Below are 23427 nucleotides of genomic sequence, written 5' to 3'. Positions count from 1 at the left end.
GCAACAAGCCTTGGGCTTATTATCACGATATCATATGGCAATGAACGTATATATAGTAAAATAATTGAATCCAAAATCTTTGTCGATGGTATTAAATTCTACCAACTAGTAGATATCATTGCCAATTATGCAACACGCTCACTCTCTAACACTCTTGAAAATTATTGATCCAAATTTGATGAAATCCACCAAATTATGTCTACTCTCTTTTTATGTGATGATGGACTTCACTAAATTTCTTCAATTTTATTAAACCTTCTACTTTTTTTTTTCAAATTTCCTGAATCTCAAAACTTACTGTTCTATAAATAGGAACATTGTAAGGGAAGCTGCATCGGAAATTAGTTATTGTTTTCAAAAATTATATTCAATGTATACCTTGAGTAACACACTAGTAAAGGAAAGTGTTCAATAGTTGATATGCTTCTAATGAATGTAAAGATGCGTAGGCAGGGAGGAACTGGTGCCCTTTTTTCGCTCCTTGTTTATTCTGATGTTGGATGTTATTGACTTTGTTTTGGCACCTGTCGTGCAAAAACTAATATTCTTAATAAAAGCTTTATCCTTACCCTTTCAAAAAAACAAAAAATTCGGAACATTGTAAATGGTCAAGAGAACTGAATGCATGGATGAGAAATATTGAAGCAGAATAACATATATTCTGTTATGTACGAACAGCTTACAATAATTGAAAATTTGAAGCAGAACTTAAAAATTACAACTTCAATCGTGGAAAGGGACCATCCAAAAAGCCAAACTTTGAAGCTGGCCAATTTGTGCTATTACCAAATATCAAATTTAACCATAAGAAGATCTATTACTTTATATCCAAGAGATTCAAGCCATAACCTGAGTAATAAACTTTGCCTGTCAGCAAAGTTCGACTCCCCAAAAAGAAATCTGTAACCATGCCATGATATCCATAGAGCAGAAATGAATACACAATACTATTAACAAGGAATAAACAGTTTATATACCAATTTCACTTCTGGCCATAACCTGAGGAAATTAAAGGTGGGGAAACAATGACAATTTTCAAATGGTTGAAGGTTCTCCTATACAAGATTACACCACAAAGCATGAAAGAGGCAACATGAAGAGCAGAATGAATGGATTGGGGTTACGGTGTAATGCTACCAGTTGTCCTTAACAATTTTTGACTTTTCAAGTATGAACTTTCCTTCCTTGTACCTCTGGGACGCTTCATAAGCTCTTTCATACTTCCAACCCAACACTTCACGGCAATCACCACAATAAACATCAGCAACAGTGTGGAGGCCAGTCAATAGATGCCTGTCTTCTTTTGGCCCCGTCACAACATTCATTGCATGGGAAAACAGAAAGGCTCGGCCATTTCTTCCCTGATTATAAAATTTAGGACGACAATTTAAGAAAAATGACACCGGAAAGCTTTTGTACCAGATAAAATCATAAACCTTAAATCTATGTCTAAATACCGAGAACAACCAAATGAGAACATACAAAGATGCCTTTGGGAATATCTTCATCTAGGAAATATGTCAAATAATGAATGAACAAAACACAACATATTGGCAATCTTTGTGATGTTTGACTGTTATGTCAATAACAAACTCAGAGACAAAGATATGAAAGGTCGAAAATCTAAATCACCTACTTTCCACATCTTTAACACTGCCATTGTCTCCCCGCGGCCACATTTGAAATTATGTTTTCAAATTTCAACCAAAGTCATACTCAACCAAAACCCATTTATTGAAAATCACAGCAACAGCCACATCAAACTGACATCTATAACTACTGTCACTTGGTGTATGTACAGCTAATTGATTGTAAACACCATGTCTTCTCAGTATTTATAAGGCCTGAATTCATTGTAGTCCTAATAGTATTAAGAAATATACATATTTGGCTATATAAGTGAGTCTAGTGAGACTGGTCTCATTGTTGATTGAACGACAGTTTTGTACTTAACCTCAATTACAAAACAAGAGCTCAAATTTCTTTCCTTTCTTGAAATCACCCCGGAATTTCCCCACTTTACCTTTGTAATAGTAATGACACCTAGAAACAATAATACTCAGCAAAGCCCTTACCCTTTTGAAGTAAAATAGGTAGATGATGATTTCAATTGGCAACAAACCGATACATCTAAGAAGTCAACTGTAAAAAATAAATATAATTTTCACTTGAAATGTAAAAGAAAGTACCCCATACACATTTTTGGTCCCAAAATCACCCAGAAAAGTAAAACAGAGAGAGAGAGAGAGAGAGAGAGAGAGAGAGAAAAGGTTTACATGAAAAGCCTTGGAAATGATATCATCGTGGAGTGAGACCTGGTTTCTACAATTAGAGCAGCAATACAAGCGGGGTCCTATTAGTTCCGCCATGAATTGGTTAAAAAAAAAAAATCAGATTAAAGACCTCAGTGCTCCAAATGAACCAAACACCGGTGATCCAAGGGAGTAACAGAGCAAAGGTTTCGATTATAAATGAATGAGATGAAGAAAAGGGCGCAGAGGAACAAAAGTGATGAAATTTCTTTACCTACACCAAGCTCAATGATGACCCAAAAGTCTGCAACAATAAGATAAGAAGAAAATATGTCGTTAGTTAGCGTGCAAGAGTAGGCTTGATCACAAAGGTTAATGAAGATTCCCAATTAGCCTCTTCAAAATAAAATAAAATAAATTGCATTACATATGGTAATCAGATAAAGACCCAATAAACCCCACCACTTGCACAGGATATAGTCTTAATCATCAATATTAACATTAATTAATAATAAACAAACCACTAGTTAAAAAATCAAATCAAATTACTGGAACAAATTCCTTTTACAAGATAAAATAAAACCCCAATTTTCATGTTCTTTTATAGAGTTATCATTTTTTTTTATTAGTTGGAAAGAGTTATCTTTTTATTTTCTTTGTTAGGTTACGTTTTGAAGTTTTGTTCTGGATTTGATCGGTGCCGATCACGAAAAATCCACAACCGCACTTAAATTTCGGTAATTTTCCCTAACTTCAACTAAGTTTTTCAAGTGCTCTGTTTTAAACTACTCTTTAAAACTTGGTGAACTGAGGCTGTTTTTACAAGTTTCAAAAACTTATTTTTCTTTGTTAAGGTTTATTTCTCTCCGCAGGAGGTGGGAATATAAATAGTGAAGTTGGTTGTATTAAATGAGATATTTTTCATTTTTAATATTATTTTTTTTAAATTATTATTATTACAGCAATAAAAAATAAAAATAGCTATAATTGATTATGAGTAGAAAAGCAAATGAAATTATCTAGCACTTTCTTTGTTCACATATACAAATCTTCACTAATTGGTGTATAAAATAAATAATAATTGTGTCTCTTAATTTTCGAATAGATCTTTTCAACTTCCTTAAATTTTCGAATAGATCTTTTCAACTTCCTTAAAACAAATAAAATGCGTTTATAGATTGATGCCTAATGACTAGGTCACTACGAACCATTTATTATATAAATTAATTAAATGTTACACATCTTGTACTACTTATGATTTAATATATTTATTGTCTAGCCAATTAAATGACGCATATATTTTAGTTTTAATAAGAGAGATTAAAAAAATTGTATAATACATACCTAATTAATAGTGAAAATTGAAAATAATTCATTTTCAAAATTTTAGTTTAATTTAGTCTTTCAACTTTAAAAATTTATTAATTTAATTTTTTTAACTAAATTTTATTAGGTTTATTTTATGTTTTAAATGTTTTTATGATAATATTTGATTTGTTTATGTTTCACATATTTTTGTCTCAATGCTAATTGAAAAATGCATTTGAAACATCAAATAAATTTCATAAAATTTAGTGAAAATGAACTAAATCCACGCAGTTCTAAATACGAAGAACTAAATTAGTCCAAAGTTTTGAAAAGAAATTAATTCCAATTTTCACTTAAACTTAAGGACTAAAAACATAATTAGCTCATTAGTATATAATTTGCTCAATCACATCACCATCATCGTATAAAAGATATAAAGCATATTTAACATTTCATTAGCATATATAAAAAAATATACAATTTTCTATAAAGGTATATATAGTTTTTCAAAACAACGAAAATTTAAAATATCCTAACAAAGAAAGATAATATGTTTTCATGCTGCATATGCATATGAAATTCTCAACTCCAAACCATTAAACAACTTTGCATCCTTTTCACCTCTAACTTCTAGTGTCGAACAATATCTCTTCATGCACTATCTTCTGCTCACATTTATGGTACGATAATAGCATGTGAACAACCAACCACAAGTAAGACATCAAGGTAAGCTTATCACACACTCACAAGGAATTCTAAGGTTTCAAGAGAAGAGAGCTGAGAAATGAAGAGCAGAGAGAAGAAAAAGAAGACAAAGAGCAAAGGAAGAGTAGAGAAAGCAAAGTAACTCAGGTAAAATGCAAAACATCTCTGATTAAATTGTTCTCACTGTGAATGTTTACATTTATATGAAAGTTACAACTGATTCTGTTTTGATTTAACAACACTAACATGCCTCCATAAATCAAAACCCTAGGAAGAACATGAAATCCCCTTTCACCGATGAAACTCCTCTCTCCGATGAAAACCCCTTTTTGATCTAGGGTTTTAAAAACTCTTTTGCTCGATCTCCAAAAAGTTTTGCTTTTACAACACTGATTTGCTTTCTAAGGGTTAGAAAGTGTTCTTCAATGCTTTGGTCAGTATATCTGCGAGTTGGTCTTTGGATCTACAATGTACAACCTCCAACCTTCCATTGCTCACTTGCTCTTTGATGTAGTGAAACCTAGTTTCAATATGTTTGCTTCTCCCATTAGAAGTAGGATGCTTAGCTAGGTTAATGATTGACTTGTTGTCAACAAACAGTCTCACCTTTCCAGCTAAAACAATCTTCAGCCCTTTCATCAATGAAATCAACCAAACTGCTTGACAAGTGGCTTCACAAGCAGCTATATACTCTACCTCACAAGATAATAAAGCCACTATGATTCCTTTATTGAGCTCCAAGAAATTAGTGACCCTTCAAGGAAGAAAATATACCCAATTGTACTCTTCCTATCCCATTTGTCTCCACATTAATCTACATCTAAATAAAAGGTAATTTGTACCTCTTTTTCAGTTTCTCCTTTTGGCAATAGTATCCCATAGGTATGTGTTCCTTTTAGATGATACGATCATGTCCAGGAAAGAGTACGATCTTTTCTATATTTGAATCCTCAAGAGGCATAATAAAAATAAATCAGAGAAGAATTCAAAATAAGACAAAGATGGGGATACCACAAGCTAGCAGATTGATAAGTTAAGTAAAGATTCGTCACAAATATGTTAATCTTTAATAAGAATCAGAGTTTTAATCCAAGAACCAAGATAATCCTCTCTCAAAAATGCAAATGCATATATTATGACTCAAAAGTGTCTACAATAGCTTTTGGTACCTCTATATATAGGCATATAAGTTTAACAAAACCTAGAAACCCTAAAATAAAGCCCAAAGCCCAAATCACATATAAATAACAAAAAAATGAAAATTACAATGCAGAATTTTTGCTTAGGGAAGTTTGTTCATCTAACAAATTAAACATTCTATAAATTAAAATAAATTTGCAAATCATTTAATTTCCTAAATTATTCTTCAATTGTGCTTATGATCTTCATGTTATTAAAATTCCCTCCTTGAACATTATAAGATTCAAGGATACATGTTTTGATATTGGACCTTGTCATAGATCCTTTGAATTGCAAATGTTCTTCCTCAAGTTCTTTTCATATATATTTCAAGAGATAGTCCTCTATCATACTCTCCTTCTTGAAGAGAATTTATCCTCAAATTTGTACTACTTGATCTTTTATCATAAGAGCTAAAGTTATATCATATTCGGGCCTTTTATCGAATCATAAAGCATGACAAGGTAAATTATGTATTTCACGAGTTTGACCTCTTGCCAAAACTGCAAGTATATATATGAACATCTCTCGACTCTCAGCATTAGTTATTTTCATCTATATGAATCCAATTACTAGTAGAGTCAGAATTATCTCATTTCAATAACTTTCGTTAATACATTATACAAAATACAACACATTGTACTAGGAATCACTACATTCTCATTTCATTCATTTTCATCTCAATTCACAATACATTTGCTAAATTTTGTACACACAATCACAAGAAAATAAATAAATAACCACATATCATTAAAAAACAAAGCAACATTGGGCGGTATAAAAGGAAGTCCAACGCTCATACATCCAGGGCTCAATGTCAAGTGAGCACCTAGTGTTCTACACCCTTGAGCTCACTACCAAGTAAGCATCCAACGATGCCAAGATGGTGTTCTGGTCCTTAGAGCTCACTGACTTAAATCCCGAAATTGGCGTCCAACGCCATGCTCTTAGTGTTTGACACCATATTAGTAAACCAATGAAAATGACCAACTTATATTGTGTAATTATTTGTAATGGTACTTCTATGTATTTTTATAACTCTGGATTAATACAAAATTAGTGTCACAAGGTATCATTATAAGTTAATTACTCAAACTTCAATATTCATTTTCAAATCCATTCACAATAAAAAAAAAAGCATATATAGTATAGTGTAAAATTATTACTAGCTTCCCTAATCCGTTATGAAGCTCTTGTCTCATAATTGCTCCTAAGCTTTATACCTCATGAGATGCTTCAAAACCACAAAGAAATTTCAAATTAATGATTTGAATACATCTTTATTATCACAACAGCAAGGCAAGAATTAACAAAAAATACTTTGTATCACATGCAAGCCTATAAATACTACATGCAACCAGATCAAAACTTGATTCAAGAATAAAACAAAAACTGAACTTATTTTATTTGCAAATCTGATATGTCAAATGTGTTACCTCTTACACCAAAAGCACTAAGATATGCTTGGATTTAAAAAAAATTAAAAGATAAGATCAGAATCTTAGAGAAAGCACAGAGAAATTTTAGAGAAAACAATTGTAGAAAGGTAAATACAAACTTATTTTAATACATTTGTATTTATATTTAACTTCCTCTAATAATAAAATGTTTGAGTATCATTTATTAAAAAATATATATACTCTTAATTGTTTTTTAATCCTCACAATTAAGAGAGAGAGAAAATTAATACCTGAAGCAAAAATTAGATGAGTACAATAACAAAATGATTAAATATAATTTTAATTAAACATATAATTTTAACTAAACATAAAGTATAAATAAAAACTAAATAAATATACATTTGTCCATAAGTTTTAATTAAATATATGAAATGTTAATCAAATTAACAATATTAGCATAATATTTTTTTAAAATTATAAAAAGTACAGTAACTTATAGTTAATTAATATGGAGAACATTAAGCGACAAACGGAATACGAAGGTAAACTTCTTTTTTGAAATAATCCTAGCGGCATTAAAAAGGAGTTCAAATGGTGTTTCAATAATTAATTTATATATATATATATATATATATATAAATTATGCATCAGTGTTTTAATTATTTTAACAATACTTCAGGGGATAAACTTACATTCATAAATGCAATTTATTCATTTTCTTTTTTCCTGTTTAACTGTAAATAGCTCATCTATATAAGGAAAAAGCTACTTTAACAATATTATGTCAGATTGGAGGGTTCATTTTTTCATTTCAAAATTAATCTGAAGCAAAGCTTAAAGAGAGAACTGGAACTTTAGAGAGAGTGTCGCTTCCTCTCACCCACCAAACCTGCGAGAGGAGGAGGTCCCTCCCACCCACCCATTGTCGTCGAAGTGTCGTTGTTCACGTCTCTACTCACCCACCGTTCCATTTTTGTGCCTCTTCCCTGGAGCGTCACGTTCGTTGTCCGACGGAGTGCCGTCGTGGACGTCTACCCACCCACCGATATTCCTTCCTCCCAGCCACGGAGAAGTGTTGGTGTTGGTCGGACTGTCCCCGTTGAAGACAATGTTGTAGGCACCAAACTTTAGGCGTTTTGGAAACAACGTACTTGGATATCGACATCAGAGGTGCTTTGTGAAGGTTGCCTCCGTTGTTTTGGGTAATTCATTTTTTTGTGTTTGGTTGGTTTAGTTTGTTTAAATTTGTTTGGGCATTTATGGATTGTTGTGCTATTTGGGTGTTTTTCGTGATATGGTTTAGTGTGGCATGAAGTTGTTTAGAACATATATATAGTGGTTGATGTGGTTTTTGTGAGGAAGGTATGATTTTTTTTGGTTTGTAAGAGTGAACTAGATGATTGACCGAATAAATACCTTCTAAGTCTGAGTTTGGAAAGAATAGAAGGCTTGTATGCAAATCTGTGTTATATGTTTTCTCTAAACTCTTGGATGATATTTTGAAATTGGTGGAATTCTGATTCCTTACTGATAAATGATAAGTTTGAGATTCAAATCTTTTCTAAATGCCATAAGACCATGAGTGAATGATAAGCATAGGGTCCTACACCATTTGATATTGCATAACTTTAGAAATGTTTGGTCATATGGGCCATGGTATTATTGGTCTAGTTAATACAACTTTCCTTATGGTGTTTGACCATACTTTCAGTGAAAATTTTCTCAAACTACTATCCAGCTCCTTATTTCAATTTAATAAGTGTCTAAAGCCAAAATAAAGGCACAATTCATATTTAAAATTTTCTTGAGTCTAGAAATTTTGTGCACACTTAAGCAAATTTGAAAACTTAACCATAATTAGTTCATTGATTCAAAATTTATGACTTTATAGTCATTAGAGTGATCTTTGAGTCTACTGTCCAACCCAAAAAGAATTAACTCATTTGGGGTTATGTGGAGAGAGTTATAAGCAAATCAATCAACAAAGGTCATAGCTGAAAATACAGAAAAACGTGATTAAAATGTTGATCTTAAAATGTCCCTGTCAGCTAACTTTGTGATCTAAAAATTACGAGTCTGGTGTCGAAAGAAAGATCTTTGAATCTAGATTCCAACAAACCAAAAATCATCTCATTTGGAATTCTGTGAAGAGAGTAATGAGTAAAATAGTGAGTAAAGGTTATAGTTGAAAATACTTAAAAACGTAATTAAAATGTCGATTTTAAAATTTGTACTGCAGTTGACTCTGTTGTCTAAAAGTTACGAGTTTGGTTTCCAAAGAAATACCTTTAAGTCTAGATTCCAACAAAATAAGAATCATCTCATTTGGAATTCTGTGGAAAGAGTAATGAGTAAAATAGTGAGTAAAGGTCATAGCTGAAAATACTGAAAAACGTAATTAAAATGTCTATCTTAAAATTTATACTGCAGTTGAATATGTTTTCTAAAACTTACGAGTCTGGTGTTTAAAGAAAGATCTTTGAGTCTAGAATCCAATAAAACAAGAATCAACTCATTCGGAGTTCTATAAAGATAGTTACAAATAAAACACTGAACAAAGGTCATGGTTGACATCAAATTGACTTGAGATTAGGCTCTCTGATATTAGGTTTCTTGCTTCACACGTATCATCTTTTCTTCCTTTCTGGGTGCATTCTAACATAAAGATAAAATTGCTTGAAAGCTTAATCAATGATGATTTGCTTGAAACTAGTAAATCTTCACATGATGAAGTTGAGGATAAAAATGTCCTTGTCTCTAAAGAATTGGGAGACCAACTGATATGTTAAATAATATTATTTTGTTGTTGGACTTTGTTTGTTGCAAATTTGATTGTGGAGTAATTGTTTTGAAAATTATGGAGTTGTGGGATGACATCGAGAAATACGAAGGCAACACAGTGCCCAGTTAAAAATTTTCATGTTCTCGAGCTTTGATAGAAATGGTGCATTTTGTTGATATGTTGTGTATTTTTGTCTTTGCAGGAGGAACTACAACAGGTTAGGGAGAAAAAACATGTTTGTGATTGAATTTTGGATGTGGACAATGTGCAGAGGGCTGAAGTGTTGCAAGATTTAGGCATTGTGTAGATGTTGTTGAATAGGGATTTTTGCAATGTTATTGATGATTGGTTTACAACTTTTTCAATATGTATTGATGATGACTGAATGTGCATATTTGTTGTTAAAAATGTTCAAAGAAAAGTAGTGGTTACATTTATTGTTAATGAAATTTGAAGATCATAATGATCAATGTTTTAAATGTTTGCACTAAGTCCTCACTAAATTTGGATGTGATGAAATCTTATAATTTTGAAATGAGAAAATGAACCCCTCCAATTCAAACGCTGCCCCAATTCTGTTTCCACGTCATTCTAATTTTTTAATTTTGTTTTCCATGTATACCAATCACGTTGTGACATGTGACTATGTCAAAATGTTGTCAAATGATGTTGTTAAAGTATCATTTTCTCATCTATAAATACTTAGTTTGTATTGGACGTATACTCCAAAAAGTCTTCTTTATATAACGTGTAAACAATACACGTAATAATATTATTTTATTAAATTAATATATGTTTAATAACTATAAAGAAAAAACTTTAATTTTAGTTACTGTAAATTTGTTTCTTTATCTTCTTTCTCAATAAAATACCAAATCATGGTTGGTTTTACTCTATTCACTAGTGGGAGGATGGAAACATATTAGGTCGGGACTTATTCATTATCTTATTTAACAAATAATTTTAATTGTTTTTCATTTTATAATCTTAAAAAATATCCACAAATATTTTAAATTTTGCCTTTTAATATTTTAAAAATAAATTTTATAAATTTTTAAAATAAAAACTAAATAAAATTGTAAAAAATATAAAATTAAATATAAATTAAAAATTAAATATTTAATTAAATTAAATTTAATAAAAGATAAATTAAATTTTATTTTTATTTTTTCAAGTAACAGATACTTATAAATATGGATAGTATGATGTTGTATTCGATGCATTCATAAACAAGTATTAAACTATCGACTGCTAGTAAGTATTAAATATCCGCAAATACCAACTATTTATCACATATTTTATCTTGTAGATATTCTCATATACAAATATTTTTATTATCCCAAACTAGCGAAAGACTATTTTTACCAACTTTTATTGTTTATCTAAATATAGTTTTCAATTTAAATTAATAATTTTTTTGTATAATTTAAAATATTTTAAAACTATTTGTTAAATAATATAAACAAAATTTATTTATTAGTTTAAGAATATTTTTAACTAATGATATATTGCTCTATATTTTTTTTTTAATTTTTTTCTTAGTGTAAGACTCCAATTTAGGGTGTCACAAATAACTTATAAAACTAAAAATTTAAAACTTTTTTAAATTAAATTAAAAAGAATATGTTATTCATTTAATCTTAATTAAATTAAATCATAATCAAAACCTAAACCTTTCAAAATAATCACGAAAATAATTACATTATTAAATAAACAAATTTGTTTAATAAACTCGAAAGTTTCCCAAATACTTGTTAATTTTGTTGTTTTACTTATCTACTGGAACATTTGTGTTACTCTTGTATAACAACACGAGTTATATGATCATCGCACAAACACAAAAAAAAGGGTAAACCAATAAAATGACCATCAAACAACAATATATCATAATAATTCAATTATCAAATCACTACTACATATTTACTACACAAACACTTCAAAGACAAATTATACAAAACATCTTAATCCAAACCACAATTCAACTCCACCTAACCATGCCAACACCATCAATCACTATAAACCTATGTCATCTTCTGTACTTATGTCGTTTTTCGTATTTCAGTACACTTGACATGTTTACCAAAATAGGGTCTGCTTACCAAAGCAAGACTTTTCTGCTCACCAAAGCATGACCTATTTACAAAAATAAGACTTTCCTGTTTACTAAAACATGGTCTATTCACCAAACCAGGATTTTCCTGCTTACCAAAACAAGACTTTCTTACTTACCAAAACATAACCTATTTACCGAAATAGGACTTTTCGTTTTACCAAAACAGGACCTACTCACCAAAGTAAAACTTTTCCGCTCACCAAAGTAGGGCATATTTACCAAAATAAGATTTTTCTATTTGTGAAAAGAGGGTCTACTCACCAAAGTAGGATTTTCCTACTCACCAGAGCAGAACCTATTTCCCAAAATAGGACTTGTTCAAGCCCTCTATCGTACACAAGAAGACATAGTATCCACAATTACAAGTCATTCATCTCAACAACATGGCCTACCACATAATCATCAACGAAATTTAATCACATCACCTCATACATCAAACTACAAGTTTGGGAAACACCACAACACATCACGAAAAAACACAACACACAACTTAACATACACACCTAACAACTTGGTACTCATTCAAAACCACCTTTTATTCCCACTCAAAAGATGCATGGTATAAAACATCAAAATCCATATAAAAGAAATATGGCCAAAACCAAAAGTGCATTTAATACACACAACACATGCGCAACGTTTCGTGTCCAAAACTCATTCTCATACACAACATCAATGACAATGTTTATCCCATGATAAACTTTAAAACACAAACCCACCATTACCACACAATAGTTAAACATTAACAAACATAATAAACAACCATTTGAAGCCCATACAAAAAGAAGAAAATGAAACCAAAAAGGTTACAACGCCGACCATAATAAATGCACCAACAAATATTAAATAATGTAATTGGCATACAATCAAACCATATAGTTCATAAATGCCAAGAACGGCATATAATCATGTCACCAATTTATACATGTAACATAAGACACTCCACAAAAATAAAGATTAGCTTCTATTTCCTCTATTCCAACAAAGAGTTCTAAATCATCTAAGTTCTCCTAACAGTTTAATCCTATTTCTCCCTTGATAGAAAATAATGTTCTCCTTTGAAACAACTCTCACGACTATTGTAGGATTTCTGTGTCTTTTTCCTGACGTTTAGAGTTTTTATTTTAATATAATATAAATAAGAGACATACTGAACTATATTAAATTTATTTTTCTGAACCTTTATAAAAGTTCAATATTTTCCAAATAAAAAAAAATTATCTTTATTCTAATTAATTTTGATAAGTCCCTAAATAATATATTTTATTATTATTATTATTATTATCTAACCATTATATTTAATAATATATCAAAATATCTCTTAATATAAAATAAATCTTTTAAATATAAATAACAAACCATGTTATCTTTTAATTAAAATACTTAAATGCATTTATATATTTATCTTAATTATTTAAATTTTTTTCATCTCACATTCAAATTTATTATCATCACTACAACTCATAAATATATAATATTTTGAATGAAATTAAATGCTAATAATGCTATCATGTATTTTCTTGTACTTGGTTTTAATATAATATATATACCATACGACAACCACTTCTTCAATAATTAAATTTAACCTTTTATATAATATTTCTATCTTTTAATTTTCAATTATTTAATAATTCAAAGATAAATAAACTATAATGATGATACTAAAATCACACTTTGGATACCTTCATCCCAAAATTCGAGGTAATTGCAAAAAGATTAAACTCTCACATGAAGTAAGTTAAGAAGCATGTTTATAATGCTTGTTACCGAAACAAAATCAATCACCAATCATTAAGCACCACCTAAATTTATATCACCAAAACAAAACCAAAATATATATATATGGAATGGTTTAGATTTGAACACACCATGTACAAATTTCAAACAAACACACCAAATTAAACAAATCGTCACAATTATCTTTGCTATAATTATACACAACAAATCATATTAATATATATATTTTTACCACACAAACATTTAATATAATATTATCCACTACCTTAGTCTTATCTAATAAGTGTTTTCTTTTTAAGTGAAACATGATGTTAAAAAAAAAGAAAAAGATCGAGACTTTGATGAAACTTACTAATTACGTGTAATAAATTAGGTATATGTTTCACTCAACCGTATATAATATTGGTTTATGCAAGTGACATTCTTTATTTTATTTTTCATTTTGAAGTTATACAAATTAAAATTAATCATTGACCATAATCATAGTAGTATTGAAGCGATTTTTTTTATCAAATACTAAAATTAATGAGATATTATAAATCATAAAAAGTCGAGATAAACCAACCATATTGTGATGCCCTTAGTGAGGTATAGAACTGTTGTTTAATTAATTTATTATAATCTTTTAAGAGAAAATTTAAATGTTAGATATTTTTTACGTTAAGACAAATTATCGATTCTGTAGTATTATTGGCATTTTTTTATTATAATAGAATAGAGAGATTGACTTGACATAGGAATTATTATTCATATAACAAAACTGATAATACTTCCAACATAAAAATAATTACTTTCTAACATTTTTTTACTTAAACATTACATAAGTCGAAAGTAAATCTAAATAAATTTTCAGTTCAAAATGTTTGCCTTGTCATATTTTTTGCAAGATAATTCTGAAAAAGTTTTAATTTTAGGATAGCTTATAAGCTTAATGAGATAAACTTTACTTAATGGATATTTCACTCAAAAACTACAAATAGAAATGATTAAACTCTTTTATTCAGATAAAAAAATCCCAACATCACCTAGTACTTTGAGAAATAAAGTTCACTGTACATAAAAATCATTTAAAAAATTAATTTAAAAATATAATTTTAAAAATAAATAATAAATATAGAAATTAAATTCAATTTTATATATATATATATATATATATATATATATATATTGAAAGACTAAATCAAAGTTTTCTTATTTATCCAATAAAAAATTGAATAATATGACATATAGTAAAACAGTGATTAGAAAGAAAAATATAAATAGGATCTGATAAAATATGCTAAAGAAGAAAAGTGTATTGAAGTAGCTGCTTATAAGATGTAGATTGAAAAAAAAAAATGAAATTCATAATTGGTTGAGCAGAACTTTGAATCTGCGTCGTTTGGCTTTTCTGAGAATTAATCAAAAGAAGCTTCAACCCATATTCTCATCCTCTTTCACTTTTCAATTTCAATTTCTGTTTCAGTTTTAATTTCAATTTGGTTCATCAATCTATCAATTCCCATCCTCATGTCCGACGGATATTGGAGATACGCCGCCGAATCGCGGCATGCCCCTTCCTCTATCGCCGGCAAGCGCTCTCGTTCCGACTACGGTATGCCTTCAATTCAGGGTTTTTCATATTTATCTTTTTCTCTCGCTAGGTTTTCATCTCAACGCAAAAGGCCATCTTTACGTATTTCGCCAAATCTAAAGTCAAAATTTTGAATTTTCCCTTTTATTGATCTTTCCCCCTTCCATTTTCTGTCCTTTCCTGTTACATAGCTTTTATTTTTCTTGGTTTGATTTGGTTTGTTCAATTTCCTTTTCTTTTTACCGTTGAACTCTTTCCCTCGTTCCAAATAGAGAGGGTTTATGTTTGTCCCTTTTAGTTTGGATACTCTGTATTAGGTCACCTGTCATGATTATATGCAGCATCGTCATCTTGTTGGCGGGTGTTTATGCTGAACCGAATTTGGTCTTAAATTTTTTAGATACATCTCCTTGAATAATGATGAAGAATTCTCTGTTCCTGTTTTGTCCAAGTGCCTAACTATTTTTCACTGTGGGTTTCAAACTAGATATAGATTCAGGACAAGAAAAGTGATTATCCTCCCCTGCTAATTTTTCCAGAGCTTTTGGAAAGAAGTTTTCATTTTATTTACTAGACTTGACACAATATGCTTACCTAAGTCCGAATTTTGTGCCCGTGATAGTACTCTTTTAGGTGGGTCTGTCTAATTTTGTGATGAATCTATCTTTTTTCCGATATATAATTTAAATAATGAAGCTATTCTATTTCAAATTCATGTTGTCTTAATCTTAGGCTTGTATCTTGATAGAAATATTTTCCCCTGTCATTTGATTTTAATCTTGTGTATTTCACAATCATCATGTGAATGATTCATTGTTACCTTGTTCCTGTCTTTGTATTCTCATTAGTTTAAAGTATTTTTTAATTTTGAAGATGTCTCTGGTGTTCATGACTTGCCCAATTACTTTCCCCATGATGATGATAGAGGAGGGCTACGAGTAGTTAGAGATGCTGAGTCCCTTGATGCATCTTATGAGAGTTACCTCCGTAGTGCGGTATTAGCTTTTTTTCGGTTCTTAAATGGCCATTTATCTATTTCTTGTTCTTTTATTCCCCTGATTGGATATATTGAATTTGTAGGCAACTAGAATGTATTTAAATGTGTTTGTTCATGGATATGATAGAGAGCTGGGTGAGTGGATTTTTTATGCTTAAACTAATGGTAGAAAAACCCAAATAATTTCTGTATCAGCTCCAAATTTCCAATGGGAGATTTGAAAGGAATAGGGGAAAAATTGGTAGTTTTAATTTTCTTAGATACATTGTTTGGAGTAATAATAACATTAATTGTCGTGTCCTATTGTGTAGTGAACACAAAATCATGAACTCTACCTTGTCCTAATATCCTATCCAGTTAAAGTGAGCATGTGATCGAAATGGAATAATTTATTTTACTGTCTCGCACTTCTTGTTCGATGTCGTATTACCACAAAGTACATCTGATGTGTGAAATATGTCTATATGTTTAAGGATAAAAAAATTGTACATTTTTCATCAGATTTCATATGGTTCGGGACAGTCCACTAGAACCATTGGAGGGCGAGTTCCCAATCGTACTATTGACGATTCAAATGTTGCAAATATTGGGGGAGTAGACAGGGGAACAGATGTAAAAGACAAAATCCTGGGGTTTAGTAGTGGAAGGGCTGACCATTCTCTTCCACCTGATGCTACCAGTACACTGTTTGTTGAGGGTTTGCCTTCTAACTGCACAAGACGGGAAGTAGCTCGTATCCTTTCATTCGGTTCCCCTTAGATCAATGCTTTCATTCGGATTTAATTCTTCTTCAAGTGAGATGTCAAGAGTGAGAGATCTACTGTTGATTTGAAATAAAGTGTTTTTGTAAACGGAACCCACTTTATATCAACGGTAGGTCGGACCGCACTTTCTTTCTTCACACATATCCCGTTAGAGGAGTCAAATCTTTTTCATTGTAGATTCTTCCTCCTTAACTTGCGAGGTACAGATATATTTCGTCCTTTTGTTGGCTACAAAGAAGTTAGGCTTGTTAGCAAGGAGTCAAGACAAGTAAGTTTAATTAAAAAGTTTAAAAAAAATTGTATACGTTGATGGACATTTTACTTCTATTTTGTGCAGCCAAGGGGTGATCCAATGGTACTTTGTTTTGTCGATTTTTTGAGTCCGGGTCATGCAGCAACTGCCATGGAAGCATTGCAGGGTAAGCCCTCTATTTCTTCTACTCGTATAATGTCATCCTCATGTGTGTCTTGGAAAAACCTTTGTTCCATTTCTTTATCCACTTAAGTTTTAATATAGAGAAAATGCTATAGAACCATTTTCTGGCAATTTCATCGAGTTGGCAAGAAGGAACTGTATATTTGACTTCTTTATGATTTGAATTCCTCCTGTCCGTGCCTCAAGACCGTGGGCTGCTCTGCATAATATATGCTGGGGTTTGGGTAAAATATAAATCCAGTAATCTGATGAGGTAGTGATGGATTTAGAACGTGAGTGTTGCCTGAAACATACTCAGTGGTATTGGATCAAAGGATCTTATTGTAAGGAAGGACATTAAGTAAACACTGGATGCGAGTGTGGAATCCTAGAGCACTACTTGATGGTCTTTCGACATCACTAACAAGCAGCATTGCATTTAACCCTATGCAATGCATTTCTCATCTACCACACTTTTATGCGGGGTTGGAGATGGTTTGACTCAGGTGAAAGCTTTACTCAAGCTTCGAAAGGTAAAAGACTGATTCATTTAAAAGTAATGTCACGATAATGAATGTTATGGACTCCTTATTTTCCATCATTGTCGTGGTCATTGATAAAGCTGGCATATCTGGTTGAAAGATCGTGGGGGCTAGATTGTGAATGCCATGCAATTTGACATTTCCAAGTTACGGAGGCAGGCCTCCTGCTTTTGAGGAACTCATGTGGGTTGGGTGGATTGCTTAAAAGAACATTGGTTGCATGGAACATCGATAGCTAAGGGCCTGTTTGACAAAATACGCTCTCGTGGTGTAGTAGACTTCCACATTCATTTGCTCTTCCATCTACCAGCACAGTAAGATCGTGTGTTGCATGTCACAATTTATTATTTGTTCTGCCGCGTAGATACTTAAACTAGGTAGGTAATATTCGACCAATATTCTAAGTTTCATTGAATGGCCAACGGTGAAGATAGTCTAATGATGGAGCCTTATTTAAAGTTTATTCACCCTTCCTTTCAAGTACCAAGTTTGACCCCTTCGGTAACGAGTGAGAGGAAAGCATATTCACCTATGTTGGACATTGGGTTTGAACGTATTTAGATGCATTTCAGGATTATTATGTCTGTCATAAGCCGAGTTAAGATACAAAACGCGTCTTATATCATCTTCCTGTTGACACCATAATCCGCTGCTCAGAACACGGCTAGTTGTTCAGCGTGAAACAGTGAACGTTAATTTTGCAGGTTACAAATTTGACGAACTTGACCGCAACTCGGTCAATTTAAGGTTTCAATTTGCTCGCCGCTATCCTGGTGCGAGGTCAGGTGGCATACATCGTGGCAAACGTTGAATTATGCAATTACAGGTGATTAATTCTATTATTTCAATACGCCCATACTGTTTGTCAATGGTCGTTGGGTGCTGGATAAAAACTTAAATATAAACAGTTAATCATGCTGAATCGTGAAACGGAAATTCCATGTAGGATTCACTCACGATGGGGAGGTTATGATTATGATTTTGAGAGGCAAGTGACCAACATTGCAGTCGAGAATTACAGTTGCTTTCATTAGCAACAAGTCGATCATTGTCGTATTCGTGTGGGGAGTGCTCGCTAGAGATTCAGATTGTGCGTGTTTGAGAAAAATTGTTTAATTTATTTACTATAAATTGCTTCAAATTGTCTTATGCGAAATAACTTATGACTTCGATGGCTTTTCATTGCTCTGTCGAATATATTTGTCTACTAATAAGAGGGATGCTTCCATGCACGGGTTCTACTTTCTTGTGAGCCTTTAAGATATCAGGTACTATTAATTTTTAACTTTATTAGATTAGTATAATTAGACAATTGTCAATTTTTCATTCTTGTTCTGGCCCAAATACCTGCTTTTTCGCCCTTGGTATATACTTTTCAGGTTAATATGATTTTTCTAGTTCATAACTTTAATACGAAAGGTTCCTTCAGTGCATAGATTTGTGTTGGTTATTACATATATTTGATTTTATTGTGAGTGTCCAGTCCCAGTTATACGGTGAACTTGAAGCGGATGATAAAATGTGGAAACAGCATGTTCTGTGGGAAGGCATTGTTCTTTGAATTTGATCCTTGTTGGTTTAGTCCAGTTATACGGTGAGCGTATTTTCACTTGCACTTAGTAACTCTTCGTATTCATCTCTGTCCGAAGCTTTCCCACGAAAGATACCAAGGTATCTTAGTTGCGTCCTTAGAAGAAAAAAAGGTCTTAGAAGATAGTGTCATTTGTGACGTTTGCAAGTGCTGCTTACGGAAACAAATAAAACAGAAACTAAACCTATGCGTTTGGTTTTTGTTGGATGCTGCTATAGTATTGTGAGCAGTTGCGATTTTACCTTACCTTGACGGCCACAATTCGAAGACATTACCATTAACTTTCCAGCATCCCATCGCTGCTCCATTTCGCTGTCGTAATGGTTTTTTTAAAAATTGGTGAAAATAAAAAAGGGTGATATTTTATTTTTACATATTTTAAACTTTAAAACCACAATCTTAAAATAAAGTCATATTTTCATATTTGTAAATGGGTTATTCATGCGCAAAGAAATAAATTGACGACAAAAAACCTCGACCGAGTAAGAGATGTGACTATTATTTCATGTGAGTTTGTGTTGGATATTTAGAGATAAAATGAATTTGTAGTATATTTGTTTTTATTGACACCAGGTTTTGTAAAACGTATATTGGTTGTTACCTGCTAAGACCAACCCTTCCATAAACCGTAACTTGGACCGTTATGGCCAATGTCTCCTATACCTTCATATCTTTTATTATATCTCAAACTTTTCTCTTTTTTCTATCTTTTAATTGTACAAGTAACATTTTTCTCATAATAATATTCTGTTGGTTGGTTGGTTATGAAATATGCAGGATATTTACCTGGAACAGCAGAAAAAAGAGCAAGATTTGGTTTGTATTGTTTGTATGGTATGATAATTATTTGTTATAGATTCTCTATTGAAGTAATGGTAGTTAGGACAGGTAAGGTTGATTTGGAGCTTCTTCCATTCGAATTCCCTTCTGTATGAGTTCTTCTTAGACCTCCAGCAATCTGAAATGTTAGTTATGGTTTGGTTGCACAAAGATGGAAATTTAAACATAAACCTGTATAGTTGGCATTTCATACGAATAATTCTAATTTTTCATACAAAATCTTCTTATTCATCATGTAAAGAAAATATTGAGTGGTTTTTAAATTTTCAAAACTGAAATGTATTTTTTTTTTCATTTAATACTTCATAAGTTGGTAGTAAGAATTGTTGCAGAATACGTAAAAGTACACATTTGATTATCACTTTTGTTGAACTCCAATCATTTAACAATAATTTTATTTCATTTTTATACAATAGACGTACGGAGTAACAACATGGGTCATACACATTTTGCGTATAAGATAACCACGAAAGAAAATAAAATAAACACGCGATATATAATAGTGAATTGGGTGAATTCACTTTGATGGTATACAATAAATATATAAAATAAATTAAAAATAAAATTGTAAATGAACCAATCTACTTATTATCTATCAACTCATGATAAATTAATCTGAATTATAAAATTTAATTCATCCAAAAATAAATTAAGGTAAATTGACTTATATTTAATTCGTCCTAACCTACCCGTGACTCTCAATTTAACATCCTATTAACAAGATGAGTTTTCTTAAAAAAAAAAACTGTCTTTATTGTGAAATAATGAGCACAAGAAAGGGTAGCTCCGACAGATACGAGAATGATATTTTCAAATGAAATTTCGAGCCAGCTTTACAATATCTATGCATAATGTGATGAAAATTAGCTAAGAATGTACAGAGTTTGACAAGGATGTGTCATAATCTTTGCTCTTATATTTGTGTTTTTATTCATATAAAACTCGTCTCAATTTAGTATTCCTTCTTCTGCTCACTTAAAAATTTATCATTAAATAGCACAATAGGTATAATTTATACTAATCAAAATTGTCATCTTATTTATAATTTTGAATAGTGTTGTCAAAATGATATGTAACCCGCGAACCAACCCGGCTCATCACGAGTTTGAGTCGGGTTGGACTTTAAAAAAATGTAATTTTTTTATGCGGGCTAATTTTTAACCCGGTTCACTTAAAACCCGGCTCATCGGGTTGAACCAGTGGCGAGCCAGGTTGGCTCACCAACCCACCTAATTTAATTTAATTATTTATTATTTTGTGTTTCAATATTATTAGTTATCATTTTTTTTATTATATTGTAGATAGTGATAAAGAAGATGTTTCAAGAGAGAAAAATGTTATAGATTTAAAAATTGATCTATTTAAGACTCTAATATTATAAATGGACAAGTGAGACAAAAATTAACAATATTAAAAACTTATTTGTTCGCCTTTTGTACATGTTTTTGGATTACGCTTGCATTGTATGATACTTTTTTTTTATTTTGAATTGTCTTTGGAGTTTAACATTGCTTTTGTAACGTCCCAGATTATATAGAACTATATAATCTAGTAGTCCACATTTTAATATAATAGAACAGTTAGAAGAAGACTTGTAGATAAAGTCTTAAGGTTACAGTCATCCCAAAAAGGTTGTAATTTAAAACTTTAACACAATAAAGTATTTCAAAATAAACAGAAGCCTATGGATCCTAACTAGGCTAAGCAGCGGTGTCATCTCCCTCCAAGGCCTGCTCTAGAAGCACCTCATCTACCTCTGCTCACATCCAAATGGATGATCATTGCAACAGAAAACACAACACAAACGAAAGACAAACACAAGCAGAAGGGTGAGCTAGATATACAAAAATCATGTTATAACAATTACACCCAACATGCAAGTTTAAATCATATATATTGGGTCACTTAACACAACTTGTTACACTTTAAGCTTGAATCGTCCGGACTTAGAATGATTGTCGAGCTATGGTAGATCATGCATTCGTGGTGGCCTCTACTGCTTTGAAAAGCCATTGCCAATGGGTTTCACCCTACCACACTCACGAGGTTAGTCCGTTATCACTCACCTTGGGCCATACTAGAAGCACCCAAGACTAGGACCTCCTGCTACTACTCACGACATGGTTCAATCCTCTCTACTTGAGAATGATTGACCATTGTAGTTTCAGGATAACCCCCAAGACTGAGCTTCCATGCTAAACATTCTAAAACACACCAAGGGAACTACCATGGATCTTCTCCTTGAAGATCATGGAATTACGTCCAATAACATAGGGCACCACCATGTAACCTCCCTTTAAGATCCATGGAATTACGTCCAATAACATAAGGCACCACCATGTAACCTCCTTTGAGATCCATGGAATTACGTCCATCAACCATACTGTCACTTTGAAACTTAACTCAAGACATGAACAACCAAATACCATAATATTATCACATTGAATCCAAACATATAACCTCACTGATCACAAAATATCATAGATACTTTTACACCATTCTAATAATCAAAACATAGCTCAAGGTTATCATAAAACAGGAATAAAAAGAATAAAAATAAGTTCTGGGCAAGTCGTTCAGCGCACCAAACTCGCTGTGCGAATAACAAAAACAGTGAGTTTTACTCACTCACATTCGCTCAGCGCACCAAGCTTGTGCGCTATGCTAAACTCCATTCGCATAGCGCACCATGTGTGTGCGCTATGCTAAACTAAAAATTCTGCTACACATAATTTAACCCTAAACCCTCGCATAGCGCCTCAAATTCGCTATTCGAATTAAACTAGCATTTTCTAGGCAACCACCCGTCGCACAGCACCCAGATTCGCTATGCGAATCACCAAACAGAGAGAAACCCTCTCTAGCCATTCGCACAACGCACCAAATCGCTGTGCGAATGCCTTAACAGAGAGCATCTCGCCAGGGTGACTCGCTGTGCGAAACAATTCGCTCAGCGAGTCTGCATAATCTGCAGAACGCAAATTCTGCAAAATTATTCAACTCACACACTCTTTACCATTTCTAGTCATTTCCCCCAACTTCTAACACCCCTAATTCGTGTTTTATAATTAATTAAACTTGTCTAATTGATCCTAAACGTTCCTACTACATTTCTAAAGGGATTACTACTCAACTTTTACTCCTCAACATCAATTTCCACAACTTGAAGATCCCAATTCCAATTTTTTTACTGCCTTGCACTTATTTAGACCACTTTGGTGACTCAAAC

The 23427-nt window shown here is 31.7% G+C and overlaps 2 protein-coding genes across 6 annotated transcripts; one reads left to right on the top strand and one right to left on the bottom strand.

Moving 5' to 3' along the window:
* Positions 1 to 923: 923 nt before the first annotated feature.
* On the bottom strand, positions 924 to 2664 carry LOC108322830 (protein yippee-like At4g27745). Its single transcript, XM_017555092.2, has 2 exons — positions 2277 to 2664; positions 924 to 1361 (listed from the first exon to the last, which is right to left on the bottom strand). Exons 1-2 carry the CDS (start codon positions 2367 to 2369, stop codon positions 1134 to 1136), a joined length of 321 nt encoding a protein of 106 aa, XP_017410581.1. The 5' UTR covers positions 2370 to 2664; the 3' UTR covers positions 924 to 1133.
* Positions 2665 to 14760: 12096 nt separating this feature from the next.
* On the top strand, positions 14761 to 20348 carry LOC108322833 (RNA-binding protein 1). 5 transcript variants are annotated; one of them, XR_008248382.1, is made up of 8 exons: positions 14769 to 15070; positions 15923 to 16044; positions 16548 to 16779; positions 17011 to 17078; positions 17148 to 17229; positions 18472 to 18593; positions 18714 to 19035; positions 20136 to 20348. XR_008248382.1 is itself a non-coding variant. In XM_017555102.2 (7 exons), the coding sequence occupies exons 1-6, from the start codon at positions 14986 to 14988 to the stop codon at positions 18576 to 18578; spliced, it is 690 nt and encodes a 229-aa protein (XP_017410591.1). In that variant the 5' UTR covers positions 14761 to 14985; the 3' UTR covers positions 18579 to 18593; positions 18714 to 19008. The 5 variants fall into 5 exon arrangements, 4 of the variants coding, with proteins under 4 accessions (XP_017410591.1, XP_017410589.1, XP_017410587.1 ...); XM_017555102.2 differs by lacking the exon at positions 20136 to 20348 and having other exon boundaries at positions 14761 to 15070; positions 17017 to 17078; positions 18714 to 19008; XM_017555100.2 differs by lacking the exons at positions 18472 to 18593; positions 18714 to 19035 and having other exon boundaries at positions 17017 to 17078.
* Positions 20349 to 23427: the final 3079 nt, after the last annotated feature.

Source organism: Vigna angularis, chromosome 4 (genome assembly GCF_016808095.1).
Source record: "Vigna angularis cultivar LongXiaoDou No.4 chromosome 4, ASM1680809v1, whole genome shotgun sequence".
Classification (NCBI taxonomy): domain Eukaryota; kingdom Viridiplantae; phylum Streptophyta; class Magnoliopsida; order Fabales; family Fabaceae; genus Vigna; species Vigna angularis.
Note: the sequence above shows the minus strand (reverse complement) of the source record. Positions and strands in the feature narration are given on the sequence as shown.